The following is a 25,165-nucleotide window of genomic DNA, read 5'->3' as shown; positions in this document are numbered from 1 at the left end:
GCTTATCATCACTGGCGTTAGACAAGTTTTCCAACACCGAAACAATTTTCTAAAATGGTTCATTAGTTTATGAATTTTATATATATATATATATATATATATATATATATATATATATATATATATATATATATATATATATTGAAACAAAAACAACGCTCCCAGTGCCAGGGGCTCATTTTTGGGGATAAAATATAGCGTATCATAACTGTCATTAGGAAGATTTCCTACAGCGAAACAATTTTTGAAATACGTTCAGTAGTTTCTGAAGATGTCTTACATATAACAAACTTAAATACCCATTTTTCGCATTGATCAGATACAATATCTATATAAAAAAACTGCACAACAATAGGAGAAATATTGGTCATTTTCTACTTCTCTTACATATCCTGGTAAATGCTCCATGAGACACTTGACGCAACTGGTCCTAGCTGATGGGAGCTATATTTGGAAGTCAGCGCCTGTGCGAGTATTACCATTGACTTCAGCGACCCCTAAAACTATGGATTTGACTCTAATATCGGTCCTTTTGGATTCTTGTTCATGTTTCGGTATCTTCCGTCCCGGGTGATCCGCGACCCGAAGTCAAATGCGGTGAATTTGAAATTATTGCAATCAGAGTTTCACCATTGATCTTAACCACCGCGGAAATTATGAATGTGACCGTAAAATTGGTAATTTTGGGTTATCTTTACATGTCTCGATGACCCCTCTATTGTAGCCCCCGTTCCTTAGCTGATGGGGGCTAAATTTGAAAGTAAATGCGACCTTGAGTTTCACCATTGAGCTCAGCTACCTCGACGACTATGGATTTGACATTAATATAGGTCATTTTGGATGAATTTTACATGTCTCGATATCCTCCCCGTTAACCCCATTCCGCAGCTGAATGGTGTGAATTTATAAGTTAATGTGATCAGAGTATGAGAATTTATTTCAGCAACCGCGTAAACTATGGATTTGACAATAATGTAGGTCATTTTCTTAAACTGTTTTTACTTGTCACGATGTTCCTTCTATTATGACCCCTTTTCTTAGCTAATGAGGGCTACATTTCAAAGTACAGGAGATCTTAAGTATTACAATTGAGCTCAGCAACCTCGAAAACTATGGATTTGACACTAATATCGGTCATTTGTGATTATTTTTACACGTCTCGGTATGCTCCCCCCCAGTAACCTTCTGTCTGTAGTCCAATCGGGTGAATTTGGAATTTAATGCGATCCCAGTTTCACCATTGATCTCAGTCACCGCGAAAACTATGGATTTGACACTAATATCGGTCAGTTTGGATTATTTTTAAATGTCTCGGTATTCTCCTCGGCAACCGCGTCCCGCAGCCGAATGGGGTGTGTTTAGAAGTTAATGCGATCAAAAAATCAAATCTTTAAGTTTTACGTCCAACGGTTATGTCAGTTAGGCTAAAGAAGACGGTGATGATGAAGATGAATGAAAATGGTGGAATGAAGAAAGTGAGAGGAAACGGGAGAACGAGAAAACCCACGGGCACGATGTTCGTCCACCAGAAAGTCCATAAGGCGCGAGGTGGAATCGGACCACGGACCCCAAGCACCGGAGGTGAACGCTCTATCATTGAGCCACCGCGCTTCCGTTTCAATGCGTTCGATGTATCAGCATTGATCTCAGCGACCGCGAAACTATGGACTTGACACTAATATCGGAAATTTATTAAAATTATTTTTACATGTCTTGATGATCCCTCTATTATGGCCCCTTTGCTTAGCAGATCAGGGTTAAATTTCAAAGTACACGAGATCTTAAGTTTCACCATTGAGCTCAGCAACCTCGAAAACTATGTCTTTCTTTAGCGCGGAAGTTGTCTTTCGTTAGCCTCCATTCTTCACGGTATGACGTCACGAATACCTATTAACCAACTACTTCCTGTGGAATGAAATCACACACACGGGCTAAGGCAAATGAAGAAAGAGAATCATAGATCAAGTGTGTCTGGTCAGGCTATTAATTGGCTCTCACTATTCCATTCTATGAAATAATTAAAAGCCGTTTCAAGCAGCCAGGCAAGAGTACCGAGAGTCGCGTCGGTTGCAACAATGCCGCTACTATGGATTCGCTGTCTGCCATATACGTATAAAGTTTCCGAACGAAACGATACACGCGGAATGTACTCGAACTAAAAATTTATACTTTTTTTTTCATATTTCGTATGTTTTATGGTTACCAGTGCATTTTTTTCAAGTATTTTTTTGATAACTTGGCACACGAGGAGCATGAGGAACAGAATTTAAACTGACGACCGTATAAGTTCACTGTAGACAAGCGGTGGCTGCAATCTGAAGGTGAAGAGTAGGAAAGGCATGGAGAATGATACGATGACCGTATACAGTGGATGCCACATTAAATGTAATTTTTAAATATAAGGGTTCAAAAGAATAAAGGGTTGAAAATATATATAAATATAAAGACCATTACCACTGCTGCACTCATTACATTTCTTTGTTCTGGCAACCATGTCACATATTAGCAAAGTAAAAAAAAGTTTTGGTTTTCCAAATTTTGAGAAAAGTCGTCGCTTTTAATTTCATAGGTAAAGTGGACATGAATATGACACCACCATTCAATGAACAGGAGTACTAATCTTTGAATTTGTAATAGTTTTTGAAAATCATTTTCTTTATGCTCAACAGTAGAAAACAATCAAAAAAGAGGAACATATGTTTTCTTTGTTTTCTTTTCTGATGTTTTGTTGGTATTTATCTTACTTCCCCTTTCTCTCTTCCACCATTTTTAATTTATCAGAGTAAATCAGATATAATGCGAACTTCTACTACCGATTGATATCTTCTACTACCAATTACCTTGAATCCACAACCATCCTCAAGAGAAATAAACCAATACATATTTAGTATTTTTATTTCAGAATATTCCAGCCATCAATTTTGAAACAAAAATAAGACATGCTCAATGCAAAGTTCGACACAGTTGCTCTAGTTCGTTTTGTGTATTTTTTTCAACTTGAAAAGAGGAGTTTTGAACCTAGTGTAAGTTCTTCTCTATACTACTTTATGTACTCTTTCTGACATGGAGAACTTTACATATAAAATATGACGATACTTCCACGGATCACTACCCACGTGTTACACCCTCATTTTGATAAAATTTGGCAGTTAGATACTACACATAAAACAGACGAATAGTGCTTTTTTAAGATTATTTTTGCTAAAAGACGATTTAGTTGCAAAAAGCTCAAAGCAAAATTTTTAAAGTTGATGCCCGAAAGGCAACAAGAAGTGGGCCGAAGCAAAAGAAGTCTGCAGATTTTCTAAAATTTAACTGCATTTAGGGACAATACGCGAAATAGTCGAATAGGTGCACTTTATTAGTTTTATTCACCTGGGACCCACATTGCTTGGCCATTTTCTTTTCATCTATTTCTTCACTTTATAAACAAGAAAATATGCATTAAATTTTCTTTATACATCGATCGCTACGTTAGCTTTTTAAAAAACGTGCTCTATATCTCAGGAGACATGTCAGGATTCCATCTGGGAATCGTAACTGGTCCATGTAGGTTCAAATGCGTACGACTTCACCCCACGTTTCCCACATGGGGCGTTGTGAGACCAAAGCGTGACCGATGTGGGGATGCTACTGGGGTGATAACTGAAATATTTCTCAATATCGGGTAAGAATCCAAGATCAGCTTATTGTATGCAAACAGGAAAAGTAAGGACAGATATCTATTTAATTTTGACCCTCAAGTTTATTTTCAATGTTACTTTGGAAAAATTTGATATTAAAATTTTAATTAATGTAAAAACATACATTGTTACTGAAATATTCCTTAATGTCATATATCCATTCGAATTGAAGTAACCCTATTCAAACAAAAAGAGAAATCTGGATGCCAGTAGCAATTTTGCCATTAAATGTTTGTGAAGGTAAAAAATACCGTTATTGTTGAGACACCCAGCCTAAACCTTATCTTTACCTAATTTTTCATAAGAGGAAAAATCGGAAAATTACACTATTAATTGTTGCTAGTAATTAATTAGTTAGTGGAATGTTTGTTAATGTTGAATATCTCCTGCAAAACATCTAACGGAATTGTTTCTTTTCGAAAGCAAGTCAGTTCAAAAAAAGCAGTTTCGAGATGAGGAAAGATAACTGCTCCGGAGTGACGCTTTTTTGAAAGCAAACCGGATTTTTGTATTCTGCATAATGTATTAAGAAGACAAATGTCTACGTCAATTTGACCCCTCATATGTAATTAACTAAATAAGTGCAACCATTCATTTGCCCTCAAGTGGCTTTCCAAATGCCAGTCAAAATTGGAAAAGAGCCACCAGAATTTCTCACTAGAAATCCAATAGGACTGCCAGTTTTAAAATGGCCTCTTCTTCTCCCACATTTTTTCTAACATTTATTCAAATACCTCATTTATATCAGAATGTTAAAACTTTTTCTTTATGTATTGGTAGAGAATGAACTAAGCTCTCTAACGAATATAAATCCACGTAGGTCTTTGTATACGTAACAATTATGGCCGGCATTTTCTAATATGACTGTTGTAATACAGCGGCTTTCCCATAAGAAAGGACCGAAATAATGGTTTAATAAAGCAAATAATTCCTTTTGCATACAATTAGGTTCCCAAATGCTGCTCAAAAATTGATATGAAACCAGCTGAATTTCTTACTCGAAATCTAATATGGCAGCCATTTCCAAAATTGCCTCTTTCTTCAGGCTTACTTCTTACATTTTGCATATACTGTGAAGTATCAGTGTAATCATAGTGACATGATTGTGAGACAACTGTGTAAATTTGTAAATTAATTCGCCAAATTCAATTATTTATTATTGGCTGCGGTCTGAGGTATGAAGGGTAGGAAAAGCACAATAAATGATACGACCACCCTATATGGTTGTCATAGAAGAGTGAATGTCTGAAGAAATGTAATTTTTAAATACAATCGTTCTACATGGATAACGTGTTTAATAAATATTCTCGGTGTCTTACAAAATATAGATGATTTACAGTGTAGTATGGTAAATGGAAGGTAATCATGTGTGTTTGGTGGCAAGGCAAGTAAACAATAGATCTATGGAAAAACTACAGTAGTGTATGCGTTATAGGTAGACAGACGATTTGAGTTACTGTAATGGTAAGTTGAATAGGAAAAATGCCACCCGTTGTAATGAAAGTGAAGCTCCAACGTAGAGAGGTATTTGATCAAAGAAAGGAAACAGACACAAAGAAATCTAATAAAACTTTAAATTTTATATGAGCCTCACTTTATAAAAGTAAACATGATTTTAAAAGAAATAAATTTCTCTAAGAAGAGTTGAAAAGAACGTTTGAACAACATTGTTTGAATTCCATATGCCCTTCATTATTACTTACTTAAAGTTTGATTAGAATCTTTTTTTGGATTAGACAACTCATTTGATTTACTTTGTATAACATTTTGACAGTAGTTATACTTTATCCAATAGTTATTTACAGTTGTTTTATTATGCAAAATTTTAATGAATAATATGTATATTCTTAAATTCTGATCTCATTCTAACTGAGAAATAAATTGTGTCAATAACAAATTATGTTGCCAAACCTTTAGCACTAACTCTATGTTATACTTTTCTTCTTAGATATATTTAGAGCATTTTCCTACTGTAATTGCCAAAACACGGCATTAAATCAAAAATCCTATTATTAACATATACATTTTTCATGTTCTTTTATCGTAATAAAATATTACTCATGGAATTGTTTTAAACAATTCTTCCTAATTGCTCATATTAATTTCTAAGTAATGAAATAAAAAGGCTTTGTTTTTTTTCACACAGGACTGATTCGAATGCCTCGACAAGTGAAAATGATGGAAGCAAAATACCCGTTCATGGCTTCAATCCGAGAAAACAGATCGCATTTATGTGGAGGAACAGTTGTTACCAACAATGCCATACTTACTGCTGCGCATTGTTTGCTACGGTAAACATCTACTCATCTTTCTTCGTGTAAGTTTATATGTCACATGATAGTATTTTTAACTCCTGCATGTTTCACTATGTAGTCACCTGAAAGAAAAAAATATAATGTGTTTCTACTATTTTCTATATTTTCTTCTAAAATTCACTATATCATGGAATCAACGTATTACCTCGTTTGATCTTTACCTATCTTTCCATTCTTTTAGAATTAGCGACGTACTTTTTGAGGAGACTATCGGGTAAAGCAAACTGCCTTACCTACTTTGAGCTTACTAATTGCAATAATGATACAGCACATTGATAACAAAATTTTCAACAGAAATTAATGCCAAACTACTATTATGATAGTATGCAGTTTGCAGTATTTTTATACGGAAGACAGCTATACTTGACTAGACAAGACATATAAGGTTATTAATTGTATATTACTCGTGTAATTCTTACTACAAGGAGTCGAATCTTTCGTTTCTATGTACATTGGAGCAACTAAAGATATTAAAAGGCTACAAAAATACTTACTATAAAATGCTGTTTTCCAGTATTCTCAACGTAAAATATCAGAATTTTTTTCGAGTTAATTAATTGCATCTATTGCTGTAGAACTTTATTATCCTTGAGATTTAAAGGGGTGTCGTGTTAACGAATATATGGGGACCTGACGAGTTCCGAAAAGGTTATGATTTAGCCACCTATTTAAGCAGATATGTTTTCATGTCCTGGTTAACATAACAATAATTAAATCCAATACTATATGGGGTAAAAACCGAATATAATTGAATATATTTCATAATATATTAAGGTAAATGTCTACGTCAGTTTGAGCATTCATATATAATTAACTAATTAAGTGCAATCTCCATACAAAGTTTTGATATCACATAACTCATTGGGGAAACTGAACAAAAAACTAACGCTTCTAAGACCACTGTTTCTAGCAACCAAAATATATCGCTACTATAGACCTACTACAGTAAATGAGAAATGTACAGTCAGCTATTTGCAATTTTAAGTTCGATCAGACGTTTGGAGTCTAGAACAGCGTTAGTAAAAGGACCATGAACTGCTACTAATTGTTAACGTATTTCTTAAAATGATTCATGAAGTTTTACAATTTTGATATTTTTTTTACAAATGAATCGCTCATTTTTATTTTCGCAAAGCTCTAAGAGAATGATTTGTGACGTTTTTGAACTCAGAGACAGCTCGATATTTTACGAGCCATTAGCGTTACTTCTGACATATCGCAACCCAACGGTGTAGCTACCCTTGAAGAATGATAGTGACATGTAAACTCATTTTCGGCATACAGCTGACTTACGACGTTTCTCAAATCATTGATTCAAAATGGGTGAATAAATTTCTTTCAACACTTGACGCGACATGAAATGGGGAGTTTGGATTGAGTAACTGATTAGTTTATTGAGATTGGGGACGAGACTATTTTTTCCCGTCACGATCAACACGACTGTCGTAAATAAAATTTAGAGAACAAACAGAGGGAAGCATAAAAAAATTTGCTCCAATTGAGAAGTAAAAAATAAAAAAATAGAAAATAAACACATCAGAATAACAAATATATAACGATAACAAAAAATAGAAAATATATCAAGAAAAACAAATAGTGATAATGCAACATTGGTGAAATAACGTGAAAAGAAAAATAAATAATAATAGTAATAATAATAATAGTTAAATTATACAGCAATATCACTAAATAGTAAAAAGCGAAATTTAAAATTCTGAAATCAACGCTTAAGCTGAGCAAATCTTTAAAAGATAACTTAGCACATATACCACAATAAAAATATATAACAATAAATATAAACTATAGTAACAATAGAAAATATATATAAAATAGCATTAAATACCAACACTTCTAACAATGAAGAAAATGTATAACAATAATAATAGTAAAACACAAAATTAGATTGATTAATTGATTAATTAAATTTCAATAAGGATTAGCATTGAGTTCACTTATCCTTCTTACTTCAACCTACATAACATTACTTCTTCTCATTATTTTAATATACACTACACTACACTATGACAACATATTCAGAAAGCACTAAAATAACCAAGAAATGTTTAAAAACGGAGACAAAAGAAACACACTAAAACTCCCTGATTTTCGTTCATTCAGGTTACATTGATTTTACATTGTTGAGCCGATCTGCAGGAGGTCGAAAAATGGACGGACAGTTTATCGAAAGGATAGAATAAGAAGTCACATAATGAATATATTTGCTTAGTCGAATTATGATAGTGTTCACTGGCTTGTTATTTCAGGAGAGTTTATTTCCTTCGTATTATCCTAGTCACAGACTCCTTATCTGCGTAGGTATCCATCTCATAACCAAAATTCAAATTCATCGCTGAGACAAGTTTTTTAGGTCCACAAGGAATATCACATTACTGACTTGTATTACCCTTTTGTATTAACAGTACAACCAAAGTCAGTCACAGTAAGTAGTTCGGGATTCACAATATTGCTTTACGCCATAGTAGGGCTTGAAAATTTGTTCTTTTCAATGCCACACCCAGAGTATCTTGTATTAGAGGGATGCGTGATCCATCGAGCTGACTTTTAGTTGAAAACGACACAATTTTTTTTCAGGAATATCACTTTTGGGATTTTTAAGTATACAGATCGTATAAGTGCTTCCAGAACTCGCCAAATCCCTGGTCACAGCAGTAAATGCGAAGAGGCGTATCAAGTGGTACAAGGACCACAAGACGTGGACTCATGAACAGTAGAACCACGTAATGTAGTCCGATGAATCGACCTTCACCTTGTTTCCAACAACCAGTCGTGTTTACGTATGGAGAACACCGTCGCAGGCCTATGAAACCGACTGTCTGCTCCTAACTGTAAAGCATTGGGTGGTTCTGTTATAGTATGGGCAGTGATATCGTGGTTTGCTTCAGGTCGATCAAAGCCCTTCATGGAATGATGAATGCTAAGGCGTATGAGACCATTCTGGGGGACTAGATTCTACCCATGTCCCAAATATTGTTCCATGATGGCGATGGCATCTACCAAGATGATTTGGCAGAAACGGTGCTGCAGAAATGCTGCAGAAACGGTGAAATAATGGTTTGAGGAGCATGACCAGGAGCTATCACTCCTCCCCTGGGTTCCACAATCAAAACCTCTGAACATCATTGAGCCTTTGTTGTCTGAGTTAGAAAGGCGTGGTTGGTCTCATTACCCTCCACCAGCATCCCTTCAGAGCTACGGCTGTCCGTGATCGCGAAAAAGCTAAATTTTAATGGGTCCCAATTCGAATTCCAGAAACTAGGGATGATGGTAGTTATCAACGCTAAGGAAGCTGCGCATATACAATCCAAAAGTGGATATTTCATCAACTGTCAATAGGTGTAGAGGGCATACCCTAGAGGGTGTAATTCTCATGTATGTTTTCAATAGAGTTTTCAGATATACCCTGATTTCAAAAAGTGCCCATAGTAGGAAGGAGGTAAACCTTGACAACAAAGGACATCCAATGGTTCGGAGGGAAGGTGGAAGTGTTGGGAATAGGCAGCTCCATGTTTCTTTATGTTCAGAATAACGTGTGATGACATTTATTTCGTCATTGTATATTTAACGTATTCTTCACTTATAAGCGTGAAAAAAAACATCGCATCCTGCATCTCCCGAGTACGAGAGACCGTACTGCTGACGAAACGTAACACTCCGGACATCGTACCAAAGTGTTGCATCACCGTACATAGAGTCGGAATGCACTGAAGGCACCCTAATGCAAAAAGAAAATCGTTGCCCAACAGATTGGGGATGTTGTCTCCACCACCAGCTTTTATGTAAAGCTGGAAACATGAATAATTAAATTGTATGATTCTTTCATGTAATGCAAAAGATACTAAATTCGAGATGTAGCTTTCACAGGGTTAATATTGTAGTAATAAATGAAATACACAAAATACATATTTCAAAAGATGCAGCAGAATTTGGGTAGGAAAACTAGAATGTTAGGTCTGTAAGATTGCAATCGTTTGAAATGTAAAGTTCCTTCAATATGTCAGCTGATTACAATACCTTCAAGTATCGAAGTAGCTCCATGATGTGTCGTTTAACGATGTTTTCTCCGTCAAAATCTTATTCCCACTTCCTCGACAAACTCGGTGTTCATGGTTTCATTCAAAAGCTGGTTTTACAAAACCCATGATAAATACTAATTTTGTCATTAATTTCCTCATTATAATTATACAACGGCTTTTTAATCGGGAATTTATATTTCATTTGAGTAATAGTTGGTAACTTTAACACGTCGACCACAGCAAAACTTTCAGTAAAAGGTTCAGATTCTATTGTTAATGCAGCATGATGAGATTCATTGGGTCGTTGATCTTCTGAATCAGGAACACAATTACTTGCATGAAACACTTCTTCATCTTCTTCGTTCGGTGTTACATCTGGGTAATAGGGCTTCAATCGTGTAGTGGCTATCGATTCGATCTTCTCCCTGCCTTTCGAAGTTTTATATTTAACAAAATAAGAATTAGCGTTCTCCTTTCAAACAACAATTGCTGGACCAAAGAAAACTCCTGAAAATGCTCTAGCGTGGCCACGACGTCTAGTTGGATCATAAATCCACACACGTTGACCCTCATTATACGTCACTGTTGTATGATGTTTCTCGTATGACTTTTGTGATGTCCGAAACCTGTCAAATAATTTATCCTGTGCCTTCTCTCTAATATCGTGAAGAGTTATTAAACGTTCCTCGTTGGAAATATGAAAACAAGGTCCATTTATAATCGCCTGATGTTCTAAGTATGGTTCAAATCCATGAAGAAGATAAAATGGACTGTAGGACGTGGAATGATTCACGGTCACATTTTGAGAAAAGGTCACAGCAGAAACATGCTCTACCCAACTTCCATGCTTCATGGGGTCCACTTTCCTTTTTAACAACGCTTCCAAATTCCGGACCATAACTTCCGTAAGACCATTCGTTTGATGATAGTATGGTTTTATAAAATTTATCCTTATGTCCAAAATATTGCATAACTCCTGAAATAAAGAACCAGTAAATGCCGTTGATCTATCCAGCACAATTTCTTTACAAAGGCCAAATCGAAGTATTACGTGATTATAAAGAAAATCAGCTAAAGTTGCTGCTGTCTGGTCACCAATAGTAGCAGTAACAACATATCTTGTATTATGATTCACTGCAATTGCTAAATATTTGTGACGTAAAATATAAGCGTCTGAGTAAGGCCCGCTTACCTCTAATCCTAGGCGATAGAAGGGAGCCACCGATGGCATCATCTGAAGAGTTCCTGGGGCGACCCTGGAACTTTCTTGTACCGTTGACATACTTCGCACTAGCGGCACCGGGCAGCAATAAATTTCTTCATATGAGGAAAATATACAGTTCTCAGTAACAACTGGTATGTCTTGGAAAAACCAGAATGTGACGATCCCAACGTTGAAGTGTGTGCGGAAAAAAATACTTTTTCACGAAGAGTAGCTGGAATGACAACAAGACACTGTGGGCCAGATGGACCACGATGTTTACGGTAAAGAATTCCATCATAACGCAACGCATGCCGTTCCGTGCTGTAATCCTGTAAATTTAGCCCTTCTAAAAACAAAACGATATCCTTGAAATATGGGTCCCTTCGCTGTTCTTCTTTCAATGTGTCATCAATTTCGATGTGGAAAACTCGCGGATCATCAAGATTTTTCTGTTCGTCGTCGATGTCTCGAGGCGCTAACACATTTCTGGACAAACCGTCTACCAAAGTGTTCGACTTGCCAGGAATGTGGGAAATACTATAGTTTTACTGCTCTAATTCAGCACGAATCCGTGCAAATTTAGCCACATTTTTCGTCTGACGAAGGTACGTTAAGGCCTTGCAGTCGGTTCGTAAATAAAAATGTCTACCTAATAAAAAGTAGCAAAAGCGTCGAAGAGTAAAGATCAATGCAGCTAATTCGAGTTCAAAAGGATGATATTTTTTTCATGGGGCCCACAGCCCGACTACAAAACGCAATAGGAACCAATGGAGCATCTGTTTAGTAACTTTCAGGTTGTAGGACACATCCAGAAAATCCATGGACACTGGCATCTGTATAGACAAATACGTCTATATGCGGGTAGAATTGCATAAGAGTTGGGGCTGAACAAATGGCATCCTTAAGCCGCTGAAATGTCTGCTGCTGGACAGCAGTCCATTTAAATGGAACATTCTTTTTAAACAGTTTTTGTAAATCTTCAGTTAAAGTTGAAAACTTGTCTATATAATTTCGCACAAAAGAACACAGTCCTAAAAAAACCCTTAAGTTTTTTCTGAGTTTTCGGGCGCCTGTAATTTCGAATGGAATCCGTAATGCGATCACAGATCGACACACCATGACAAGAATTTAGTATGCCCAAGAAGTTCTAAAGATGTGTCCTAACTTTGTTTTTTCTGGAGAAAGTTTTAGACCTCTACTCCTCAATCTCTCGAATAACTTTATGGTGGTTTCAACAACTTCATCAATCGTATTCGATCCCTACACTACGTCTTCGAGATAATAATAGACAGAATATTTCTCCAAACCAGCAAGCGTTAACTTCATCAGATCGTTCAAAGCAGCTGGAGAAGTAATGCACCCTTGTGGTAACGAACAAAAGCAATACTGCTGGTCACGAGGAATCGAAAATGCAGTATAAAATTGACTCTTTTCAGTCAATTTCACTTGAAAGAAAACGCTCAAAAGATCACTGATATTTATATACTTTTTTCCACTAGAATGTACTAAAATGTCTTGAATAAGTGGCACGGGGAAGACGGTGGGTACAATACAAGAGTTCAACTGTCTAAGATCAGCAATAAATCTATAAGATCCATTTTCTTACGAACTAAAATGATTGGGCTGTTTAAGGGCTACTACATTTTTAATAACCTTTTGTTTAAGTAACTGCTGCACTTGTTCATTAACAGCTTCACGTAAATGATACGGAATAGTGTATTGACGGACGTTTATTGGCTGATCAGTTTTTAGTTGAATTTCATGCTCATAATCACGGGCTTGAGAGAAATCGTCCGGGGACCAACAAAAACATCTCTGAATTCCGTTATTAAATCATAAAAACGTTGTCTTTCACTATCTGACAGTTCAAGATTCACATTTACTCTAGTACAGTCAAATTGATCACTTTTGTTTGGTTGAGGACCATTTTCAAGCGTAAGGTTAGTACACAAATGTTCTTCCCTATCTTTTACCGCATTACCTAAGATCTTATTGCGCCATAAAAGAAATCGCTTCTTGGTGAAGTTAGTTACCCAAATATGTCAATTAACACTATCCACATATGACTCTTGCACTAACAAATTGACAGTACTTGCTAAAAACTTGTTAGGTTGCAACCAATTTATAGAACCTACTAAATCAAAACATTTGGTGATTGAAACACACGTTTTTGTACGGGGTGGCAACCAAACGGAAGACAAAACCTTAAAAATTGGTGTGATTAAAGTAGCAAATTCATGAGACACATAATTAAAATGAGGCGAAGTTGACAACGTTGATAGCGGAATCTTTCCAAACCTTGTAACTTCTAAAGTCAAATCATTCTGATCTAAGTTAGCCTTGTGTGCAAGCAAAAAATCCTGTCAAAGAAGTGGAGGATGTGTATACGTAGGAACCACTCTAAATGCATGACAAAAAATATGCGATCCCAACCGAAATCGAACTACAGCTAGCTTATTTACTGACAAAGTGTTCCCCGTAACTCCTTTTAAAAATGAACTCGTTCCCATTAACTTAGCACCACGTGGAACCATGTGAAAGCCTATACACGAAATCTGCGAACCAGAATCAAGAAGAATAGGGCCCTCCTGTCCACTTATAATAGCGTTAATATGTGGTAGAGTTCGTTCTATCTATATAGGGACTTTAACACGCTTAAGAGTCAATGGCCCTTCATCATCAACCCTGTGTACTAGTTTAAATTGCTCCAGAATGCTGAGCAAAATGATTCTCTTTGCCACATTTGTGACAAATTACAGGACGTCTATTGAAATTCCTTGAATTGCCACTATTGATGCGGTCATGAGACTCACTGTGTTGTGATCTCTGGCCATTCCCCCAATGAGATAAAAAGGTACGTCTGAAGTTACTATTATCAGTATTACGTCTAAATGAGTTTATTTATTAGTATTAGTATTTTTTATAGTTTATTAGTATTTTTTTCACTCTCATCTACTTTTAGAGTAAGCTGATTTAACTGTTTCTGATTTGTAGCTAACTGATCTTTGTACTCTTCTCTCGGATGTGAAGCGGAAACAGGAGAGTTCAAAGTCCGAGTCGGAACTTGAGAAGGCTGAGTTTGCACTAAATGTGTTTGTTGCACAGCCGTAGTCTCCGGAGGATTTAACTGAATCGAAGAATTTGCTAAGAATGGATTTTTCTGCATGATTTTCTCTATTGCTTTACGTTCAAGCAACGCACGAGCTTTCTCTTCCTCAAGTAAATCCTGAAGCAATGCTTCCACAGTATCGTATTTCTTCTTAATTGCCAACCGCATGTATTCAGGAATAAGTCCGTCTATAATGAGCTGAATTTGTTTCGTATCTTGACCGGAGCATCTTTGTCATTACGAAGTATAAGGTTTCTCTTAGCATATACGTACGAAACTACAGATTCAGTCTCATTCTGCTCACGTGCCCTCATTTCCTGTTCCGTTAACTGAGGTAACAAAGAATTCTGAAACGCATCAAGAAACCTCTGTTTAAATTGCGCGTATGTCATATCAGGGAACTCTGACTGTTTCGAAGGTGTGCCAAACCAATAACCCGCTGGACCTTTCATCAAGGAATCAAAAATCCATTTCTTTTTCAAATGCGACCAGTTTTTCACCTGGGCTAATATTTCGAAATGATCAACATCTACATCATCGCCTATCCGCCCATAAAATGGTTCTGGACTGAGAATATGTGACAAAACCCCTATGTTATCCGTCTGTGCACCTTCAGCCATGTCTGATTGAAGCAAACTGTCACTGTTTTGAAAAACACAAACAGAGGGATCTTCTATACTAGATAGCGAGTGGAAAAACCGTAAATTTTCCTTAAGCTTATCTAAACACTTTCTTGTAAAATGAACACGTCCAGGAGAAGAGGAAGCAATAGGTTCGAAAAATTCAGTTATATCTAATTCATCACTAATGCTATAGCCTTCTGCAAAATGACGCATCATAAAAATATACTAATTATAAGCACAAATTAAATATAGTATATTAAAATTACTTTACACCAAACCACAAGACCAATTTCTGCTAAAATTCAATTACGTAGAGCTGTAAGATACTACAGAGAAAGAAAGAAAGAAAAACAAGCAAGTCCACCATGTTGCATCACCGTACATAGAGTCGGAATGCACTGATGGTAACCTAATAAAGAAAGAAAATCGTTGCCTAACAGATTGGGGATGTGGTCTCCACCACCAGATTTTATGAAAAGCTGGTAACATGAATAATTAAATTGTATGATTCTTTCTTGTAATGCAAAAGATACTAAATTCGAGATGTAGCTTTCACAGGGTTAATATTGTAGTAATAAATGAAATACACAAAATACATATTTCAAAAAATGCAGCAGAATTTGGGTAGGTAAACTAGAATGTTAGGTCTGTAAGATTGCAATCGTTTGAAATGTAAAGTTCCTTCAATATGTCAGCTGATTACAATACCTTCAAGTATCGAAGTAGCTCCATGATGTGTCGTTTAACGATGTTTTCTCCGTCAAAATCTTATTCCCACTTCCTCGACAAACTCGGTGTTCATGGTTTCATTCAAAAGCTGGTTTTACAAAACCCAACCCCTTTTTTTCTTCTCCCCATAAAAGGTAGTAAAACTTCAAATGTTCGGGAACACCCACAATCACGTTGTCTTGACGTAAAATCGAAAGTTCCAGAAGGTTTAGAACAAAAACCTCCAAAGTTCAGTACCACAAACATTACCCTTAATCAACTTCACAGGATGTGACATCGTCCAACGTCAACTCACCAATATAGCTGATGATGTAGAAAATAAGTATTTCCACAATAAAATAATGTTTATGTTTGCGGATATAAATCACTTCACTCAGTAAAAAGAGCATTATCTGGCATGTTAGTCAATATCAGAATGTTGACTCAACAAAGTGACAAAACAAAATATAGCTGACATATGACGATGTGAAATGTGAAAATTAGCAAGTAAGGAAAAAAAAAAAGCAGAACAACGAATAAGGTGTAGACATGTGCAGGGTAAAGGACTTCTGCCATTGCATCTAGTTTAATGAACCAGAAAAGTATTACAAATTGCTTAAAGAAGCTTGAGGCTACATTTCAAATATTCTTGACGAAAGAAAAAAAAATAAAAAAATAAATGTAAGTGACATCCACAAGAATCGAACGACGGACTTCCGGGACCATATCTCTCATCATGTAACAAAAGTATTCCGTGTTCACTGTTTTCAAGGCTTAATGCTTCCCTGCTTTTGATCAGTCTTAATGTCAGAGCATATCTCAAAATTCGGTTGGTGGCATATCTGAGAATTTCACCCTACCGGGAATAATCTGTACACCCATTAAACATGAATGAAATATACATTTTTGGATTGCGTATACACGACTTCCTTTACGCTGAGAAGGACCACCATTAACAGTCTCTCGAATGACAAATGGGGTCTCTTGAAATTTCGCTTTCTGTCGATTTTGAACCGCCATATCTTTGAACATAAGCAATTTTCGGCACAAGTAAATATGGTTAATTTCACTGTTTTATAAAATGTTTGGTATTTAGAATAGTGAAAGAATTCTACAATTAGAATTTTCTAACGGCAGTAAACTACCAAAAGATATGTCACGAGACGCCTTTGTGACGTGAAGGAAAAAAATCAGGAAGTTTTTCTGTGTATATTTTCCCACGTTTTAAACATTTCTTATTTTTTCTTTGTACTTACTGAATATGGTGTCATAGTATAGTGTAGTGTATATTAAAATATTGAGAAGAATTCATGTTATGAAGGTTGAAGTAAGAAGGGCGACTTTGGATTGTCCCGACGACTAACGTGTGGATTTACACCAGAAGAATAGTATCATTTACTTTTTTAGAAAAATAATGTAATTAGAAAATGCATGAGAGGAATACTTATTCCATGATAATTAAAACATATTTCTAAAATACGTATGAATATCGACAGAATTAATATTAATATAAACCTAATAATAAATTGTATTAATATATGTAATAATAATTAAAAAATATTAATTGCTTCTGTTGAGTGAAATATTAGATTTTGTATACTGTTTTTTCTTACGATTTATATAACAACAATTTTGAAAGTAAAAAGTTATTCGTATTTCATGTTCATTTTATAAATTTAGCTATTTGGCATAAATAAATAATACAAAAATGACTATTTTGTCAAATAGAATGTTTTTTCTTAGGAAAAATGCTTTTAAAAATTAACCAAATGGATACATTTACGTGAAAGGTGCTAATAACATAATGTGTGGAATGTACTTAGACCTTACTTTATTAAAAAATACAATCGAATAGTTAGGAATAAAGTTATGAGGGGTTAAGCGAGCGGTGACTCATAATTTTCCACCACCCTTTATCCCACCCAGTCGTGTGTCTGCCATTCCCACTTTCACTTTTCTCATTCCCTACCTTATATAAGGAACAAAATTATAACATACACAATACTCTACCATTAGATTGCACACGGGATAAAAAAGAGACCATTAGAAAATTACTAATGTTATTGTGGCCTCAGGTACATTTATATGCATTAAATTAACTTTGGATATGTTGTGCTCAAAATGCGTAATAAGTGCTTTATCTAAACTAACAAAAATATTTTTAAAAATGATTTTATTCCGGAAATTCACTCCTTTCTCAATTTCCGCATTTTCTCCGTCTTTCTGTTTAACTCATTGGCGCAAAATTCACTTCTTGCTCAAACCAATGGCAGTACAGTACAGATATATCTATTGACTCTCACAAGTAAACCTTACGTTTGGGTGAATCGAGTTGCTGACTGAGACACATATGAGAAAGTAGTACTAAATGTGCTCAGTATTTCAGTGAAGTTATATGTGCGAAGCTCCAGGGGTTCAACATGCACGGCAGTGCATGGCAGCCAAGTTCCGTGAAGAAAATGAAAACTGGCCTGCACTGCCGTAAGCATATTATACACGAACAAGAGTTTTGGGTAAAATCGCCGATTTCGAGGCTCTGTAAAAACGATTCTATTAGGGCAAGAAACATGAAATTTAGAATGTAAGGAGATATCCCACAGATGTACTCATACGCAAAATCTCACATTCCTACCTTCAACCATATTCGAGTACTGGACCCATAAAATATGCAGTTTTCAGGCTCACTGACTCACTCATCAAATTGATTAGGTACTTTCCAATGAGATAGAAACGTAAAATTAGGCAAAAGGGTACCCTATAAGAATTTGAGTATGGAAAAAGTCCAAAATCTGAGGAATGTACTTTGGGATTTTTTTATGGGCAAAAAACTGTCCTTAGCCAGGAAAAAAATCGTTTCACTCACTCACTCATCAAATTGATTAGATACTTCCCAATCAGATAGAAACCTGAAACTTTGCATAAAGGTACCCTACAATAACTAGAGTATGGAAAAAGTCCGAAATCTGAGGAATATGCTATGGGAAATCTTTTATGGACAAAAAACTCTCCTTAGCTAGGAAAAAATCGTTTCACTCACTCACTCATCAAATTGATTAGGTACTTCCCAATGAGATAGAAATCTGAAACTTTGCATAAAGGTACCCTACAATAACTTGAGTATGGAAAAAGTCCGAAATCTGAGGAATGTGCTATGGGAAATCTTTTATGGGCAAAAAAAACTGTCCTTAGCCAGGAAAAAAATAGTTTCACTCATCAAATTGATTAGGTACTTTTTAATGAGACAGAGACGTGAAACTCTGCACAAAGGTATCTTGAAATGACTTGAATATGGAAAAAGTCCGAAATTTGATGAATGTTCTACGGGAAAGTTTTTATAGGCAAAAAGTGTCCTTAGCCAAGCAAGAAATCGATTCACTGACTCACTCATCAAAATGATTAGGTACTTCACAATGGGATAGAGACATGAAACTTTGCATAAAGGTACCCTATAACGGCTTGAGTATGGAAAACGTCCGAAATCTGAGGAATGTAATATGGGAAATTTTTTATGGGCAAAAAATGTCCGTAGCCAGGAAAAAATCGTTCCACTGACTCACTCATCAAATTGATTAGGTACTTCTTAATGAGACAGAGACGTGACACTGTGCACAATTGTACCTTATAATGACCTGAGTATGGAAAATGTCCGAAATTTAAGGAATGTACAATGGGAAAGTTTTTATAGGCAAAAAACTGCCCTTAGTCAAGCAAGAAATATTTTCACTCACTCACTTATCAAGTTAATTAGTTACTTCCCAATGGGATAGAGACGTGAAACTATGCATAAAGGTACATTATAATGACTTGAATGTGGAAAAAGTCCGAAATGCGACGAATGTGCTATGGGAAATTTTTTATGGACGAAAAATTGTTCGTAGTCATTAGGAACTTCCTAATGAGATAAAGATGCGAAACTCTCCATAAACGTACACTATAACGGCTTGAAAATGAATTTTGAGGAATTTGCTACGGAAATTTTTTCATTAGCAAAAAAACTGTCCTTACAATCAGAAATCGGGAACGATTCCCTTATTGAACACATCATGTGCATAGTGATAATGTTGTCAATCGTCTGAGTGGTCGAGTTGGTGCCCTCCTCGCTGGTCTATTGGCTACTACGTGCGCCTTTGGTGTATGGGGTCCTGGGTTCGATTCCCGGTGGAAGATCCTTTGGAATGTTAACTCTCTTCGATGCTTTTGTGTTCGCGTCCCTGTCATTCTAGGTTAATAGAAAAATGAGCTAAGGTCACTGAGAAAAGTCCGTTATCCGGATAGCGGTATAGCGTACAAATATACGGGATCCTTATGTTTACTACAGAAATAAATACTTAACATACGTTATCCATATGCTACATACGTACTGCCCTCTTTCCCGCTTAGATGTTACACAATGTCGTTGCAGGATGTCTGACATCTAACAGTCTTCCGTACATTACGTACGTCAACTATAAGTTACATACGGCCATCTGAATGTGAGATCCTTACCGCCTACATACAGTCTTTCGTTCGTGTGGAAAGTACGTTTATTCGGAACACTTATACGAAAAGTATGTTCAAATATACTTTTTCAACAACTACAGGATTTACACATGTAACAAACGTTTTTACGTACGACACATACAGTTTTTCTCAGTGTGCGAGTAAATTAAGTGAAAGCTAGTAATAAGTAGTTAAGCAAGTTAATGAGGCACATTCTGTGAATCAGTTAACGTTTAAAACCTCGGACTAAGACACGTACATACTGCAGTGAATTTCGTGGTTGGAAACCCAGACAAGGAAAGCCAATATTTTGTCTTTTTTTCGGTGAATATTTTTCCTTTATTGCAGTCATCGGTATTAAATAGACATTGAAATTAATTTGATAAGTAAGATAATGTAGAGGTGAGAATGTTTAAAATTAATGAAGTTTTCGAAGAAATGAGGAATCCAATTGTTCGGATTTATGTGAGACTAGCAACAAAATGTAACCGATTTTGTAATTATATTGGTACCAGAGTTATATTATAGTTACAATAGTCGTTATGTAAAAATGTTCTTGATACTTCGTGTGTATATCTGTGAACAGTGTGAGAATCTCTTACGTACCAGCCTTTTCATCAACAGTGAATTTCGTACCTTTGCTCTTTATATTTCCTGAATTTGCCCTTCGGGGGTTCGCCGCCACACCCTCGCCTTTGCTCGGCCTACTTCCTCACACCTCTTAAGCTTACAATTCCCGAATTTCAAGTTTCTTTTCCTATTTCAACTATCTAAAAGATAAGATTTTGTATTCCAGGAAAACGCCTATTTAAATAACATGGTGATTTCTTCATCTCCCTTTAGACTCTTTAAAAATTAAAAATTATCAATTTTAGCAATTTTCCTGTTGGTTAGTCTCGGGAGGCTACAATCGTGCCAAGTTTCATCAATCTAACCCTTCCGGAAGTGCCTAAACATTTTGGGATGTAGAAGACGTCCAATATAAATATCATGGAAAAGGTTTTTCTGTTCCCCATAAAAACCACTCTAAATTTGGATAGTTTCATTTTTACTGACTTACTTAGGTAACACTAACAAAAATGTTGAAGCATACCGAATTTCACGTTTGTATTCCAATTTCAAGTACCTAAAATATGAGATTATATGTCGAAAAAAAGCCTATTCAAATAGCATGGGGGATTTCTTCATCTCCCCTTTAGACTCCCTAAAAATTAAAAATATTAACTTTTGGCAATTTTTCTGTCGGTTAGTTCCGAAAAACTACAATCACGTCAAATTTAATCATTGTAGCCCTACAAAAAGTGCCGTATAATTTTGCGGTGTAAAAGGTGTCCCATATAAATACGTACCATGGGAAAGAATTTTCAGTTCCCCATAAAACCACTCTAAAGTTGGAATTGTTTATTTTTACTGATTTACTTAGGTAATACTAATGAAAACGTACAAGCATACCGATTTTCATTTTTTATTCCAATTCCAAGTTCCTAAAACATGAGATTATATGTCAAAAAAAATTAAGTAACATGGGAAAATTCTTCATCCTCCTTCATCATTTCAAATTTCCACGTCAACCGGAAGCACCCCTTTAATTTATGCCAGTTCATGTAGCTTTATATACAGTTAGGATATGTTGGTGGCAAATATTATTAAGTTTACAAGCTATTTGAAAGGTGTATATCATTGAAGGAAAACCCGAGGAAGTATAAAACTGCGCAACATGCGCTTCATGTAATGAACTCCATAATTTCGCAATGTGAAAAGGTAGAGAACAACTAGGTATATTGAAACACCAGCTACGTCTAGTGATGTAGTAGCGAGGATTCAGTATCAAGGGTTTTGGACCCTGTTGATACTCTTGGTATTTAGGTGTTGAGAAATAAGATGTTAGCGATCGTGATTTTGTAGTTCGGGTAAATGAATTGGAATCTCCTTTGGACATAACGCTCTGACAGATATTTAATCCTCTATTCTCCTCTACGAAGTGTCAAAGTAAATGATGTTAACGAGCCTTAGGGGTGGTGTTTGTGAGCGTGGTGGATTTGGGGGTTACCACTAACCTTAGGGCTGAAATGTCCCGGCCGTGAAACTAGGAACAGACATCTTAATGTATTCGAATATGTTAGACACCTCGCGCCAAGTTCCAGTGTTCATTTCAGATGCAGTGGCCAAGGGACTTGGCTCATCCATCCTCATCTCAACACTTTTTGAGGCTGACGAACTTGGCTGCACTTTTAGCACCTCTGGTGTTTTTGTTCATATTAGGAGATACAGCTACCAGAACATCACATGGAAGTACAGAATAGTCTTCATACAGTCGGAGGTAAAAGCCCTGTAAGACCTCTTGTAACGAAAAAGGCGAATAACAAATATATGGGTACATATTAGGACTAGAGGGAAGTCATATAGTAAGGGTATACCAGACGGCGGCCATCTTAAAATCCGCCATTTTGTATTATGGTTAAGTTTTTAAAATAGGAATAGGGTCACGTGATACATGATTTAAGACGCAAATTTAATCAGAAGAACAATGGTGACATTAATTTTGATTTACGCGCAATTGATAAAAAGTTACAGTGAAATTAAATATTGTTGCAGCGAATGTATTAGTCCTTTACCCCACCTAGAAAATTTTGTGTTAATGATAATAATTAAATAAAAAGCAGGTGGATAAATATTAGGTCTATGGTAAGAGTTGCCTTGACGGCGGCCATGTTCAAATCCGCCATTTTGAATCACACAAAAGTTTTTACCAAAACGCAGTGACACCTTATTAATAGCAAATTTTACCATAAATTCTACGGTATAACAATTTTTGCTTTATCATTAACCAGCACAAGATTAAATGGGAATAGAGTAATGCAATAGATGACTTCGGGCTAGAAGTTAATCAGAAAGACAATGGTGGCGTTACAATGTTAGTTGTTTGATGAGCAAAAATGGTTATACCGTTGGATTTATGGTAAAATTTGCTATTAAAAAGGTGTAAATATTATTCGTTTTGTTTAAAACTTTTGTCTGATTCAAAATGTCGGATTTGAACATGGCCGCCATCAAGGCAACTCTTACCATAGACCTAATATTTGTCCACCTGCTTTTTATTTAATTATTATCATTAACACAAACTTTACAAGGTGGGGTAAAGAACTAATACATATGCTGCAACAATATTTAATTTCCCTGTAACTTTTTACCAATTGCGAGTAAATCAAAATTAATGTCACCATTGTTCTCCTGAATAAATTTGCGTCTTTAATCATGTATTCCTATTTTAAAAACTTAACCTTAATTCAAAATGGTGGATTTCAAGATGGCCGCCGTCAGGTATACCCTTACTATTTGACTTCCCCCTAGTCCTAATATGTACCCATATGTTTGTTATTCGCCTCTTGTCGTTACAAGAGGTCTTACAGGGCTTTTACCTCTAACTGAATGAAGACATTTCTGTACTTCAATGTGATGTTCTGGTAGCTGTATCTCCTAAACCCTGGAGCTTCGCACCTATAACTTCACTGAAATACTGACCACATTTAGTACTACTTTCTCATATGTGTCTCAGTCAGCAACTCGATTCACCCAAACATAAGTTTTATTTGTCAGTACAAATATTTTTTGCGAAATTCCAATGTTTTAAGACCTAGGAAAAACGTCAGACAATCGCTGTTATTTTGTCTATAGAAGTTGTTGGGATTGAGGAAGCTTGGGACTTCTGACATGTACCTTACACGGATAATTCAGCATTTTCAGAAATAGCCCCCACTGCTTACGTTTGGATGCCAGTAGTATTGCACCTCGTTTTGTAAACCATTGGTGAAATAATAAACACTTCTGACCAGAGTATATACACTTGTTTATTAAAAACTAAATTCCAGTGTAACAGTTTCGACAACGTAACGTTGTCTTCGTCAGACACTAACTGAAAGAGATATCTTAAAGCGCAGATATTTATACTAAAAATGAAAGTCCTTGTGTGCATGGGAAGCCACCTGGGTCGTACTTCCCCGGGCGTCATCTTTCGGCCACCTGCCCTGACCTAATTACCCTCCCACCTGTGTTTATCTTTTCCAGACACACCTGTTGTTTATACTTGACCAATTGTCTTAAAACATTTTCTCTTAATCTACCTCTGATGTCTATTAGAAATAAATAACAGACTATACTACATACAACTGATTATAAATACAGCAATACAAATATATATATATACATAAAAATAAACTATAAAATATAACAATATATAAAACTCTATATAACCAATATACAATATTAAACTATAAAAATATTAAACTATATATAATATAAAATATATGTATATAAATTACATATAAATATGTTCAATCTTGTTTTTTTCACTTCAATTTGTTCTAATAATTTATCCCAGAGATCATGTATTAACAGTCCACTTGTCCAGTTCATTAATTTGTTACTTTTCTCTTTCTTTATCCTTCGTGCTTCTTTCCATTTCCTTATCATTGGTCTATTTTCCCTTTCTAGCCCCTTTACACCTTCCCAATCTATATCGTGCCCCGTTTCTTTAACATGTTTATATATAGCATTATTTTCTCTCTTAAGTCTCACATCATCCTTATGTTGTTTAATTCTCTCACTAAGTTTTCTCCCTGTTTCCCCTATGTATATCATATCACAATCCTTACACGTCACTTTATACACTACACCTTCATCTTTCTCAAATATTTCCTTTGTTCTACTTTTCGCTTTCTTAATCATTTCCAAAATTCTTCTTCCTCCTTTTCTGTACGTCTTCACACCACCTCTTCTAAGTTGGTTGTTTAGTACTTCTGTCTTCTCCCCGATGCTCTCTATCCCGTGCCATTTGTTCTCCTCCTCTTCCTTTCTCTCCTTTCTCCTTCCTTTCCTTCTTTCCTCTTCAATTCTGTTCTTCCTTAACTTCTGTCTGTTGTACCCGTTCTGCGCTAGTAAACTGTGTAACTTCTCTATGTCCTCCTTCTTTTTCTCCTCTTCAGTATCTATTTATTCTATTCTTCTCTCCAT

General features: G+C 35.7%; 1 protein-coding gene across 1 annotated transcript in view; it reads left to right on the top strand.

Annotated features, from left to right (window-relative positions):
* The window catches only part of LOC145685399 (serine protease 55-like), a 233,772-nt gene that overhangs the window by 135,734 nt on the left and 72,873 nt on the right, over window positions 1-25,165 (top strand). The window contains exon 3 of the mRNA XM_081757793.1: window positions 5,830-5,974. Coding sequence (XP_081613919.1) covers window positions 5,830-5,974 — 145 coding nt within the window. The remainder of the gene's footprint in view (window positions 1-5,829; window positions 5,975-25,165) is intronic.

Source organism: Thermobia domestica, chromosome 5 (genome assembly GCF_964235325.1).
Source record: "Thermobia domestica chromosome 5, izTheDome1.hap1.1, whole genome shotgun sequence".
NCBI lineage: Eukaryota > Metazoa > Arthropoda > Insecta > Zygentoma > Lepismatidae > Thermobia > Thermobia domestica.
Note: the sequence above shows the minus strand (reverse complement) of the source record. Positions and strands in the feature narration are given on the sequence as shown.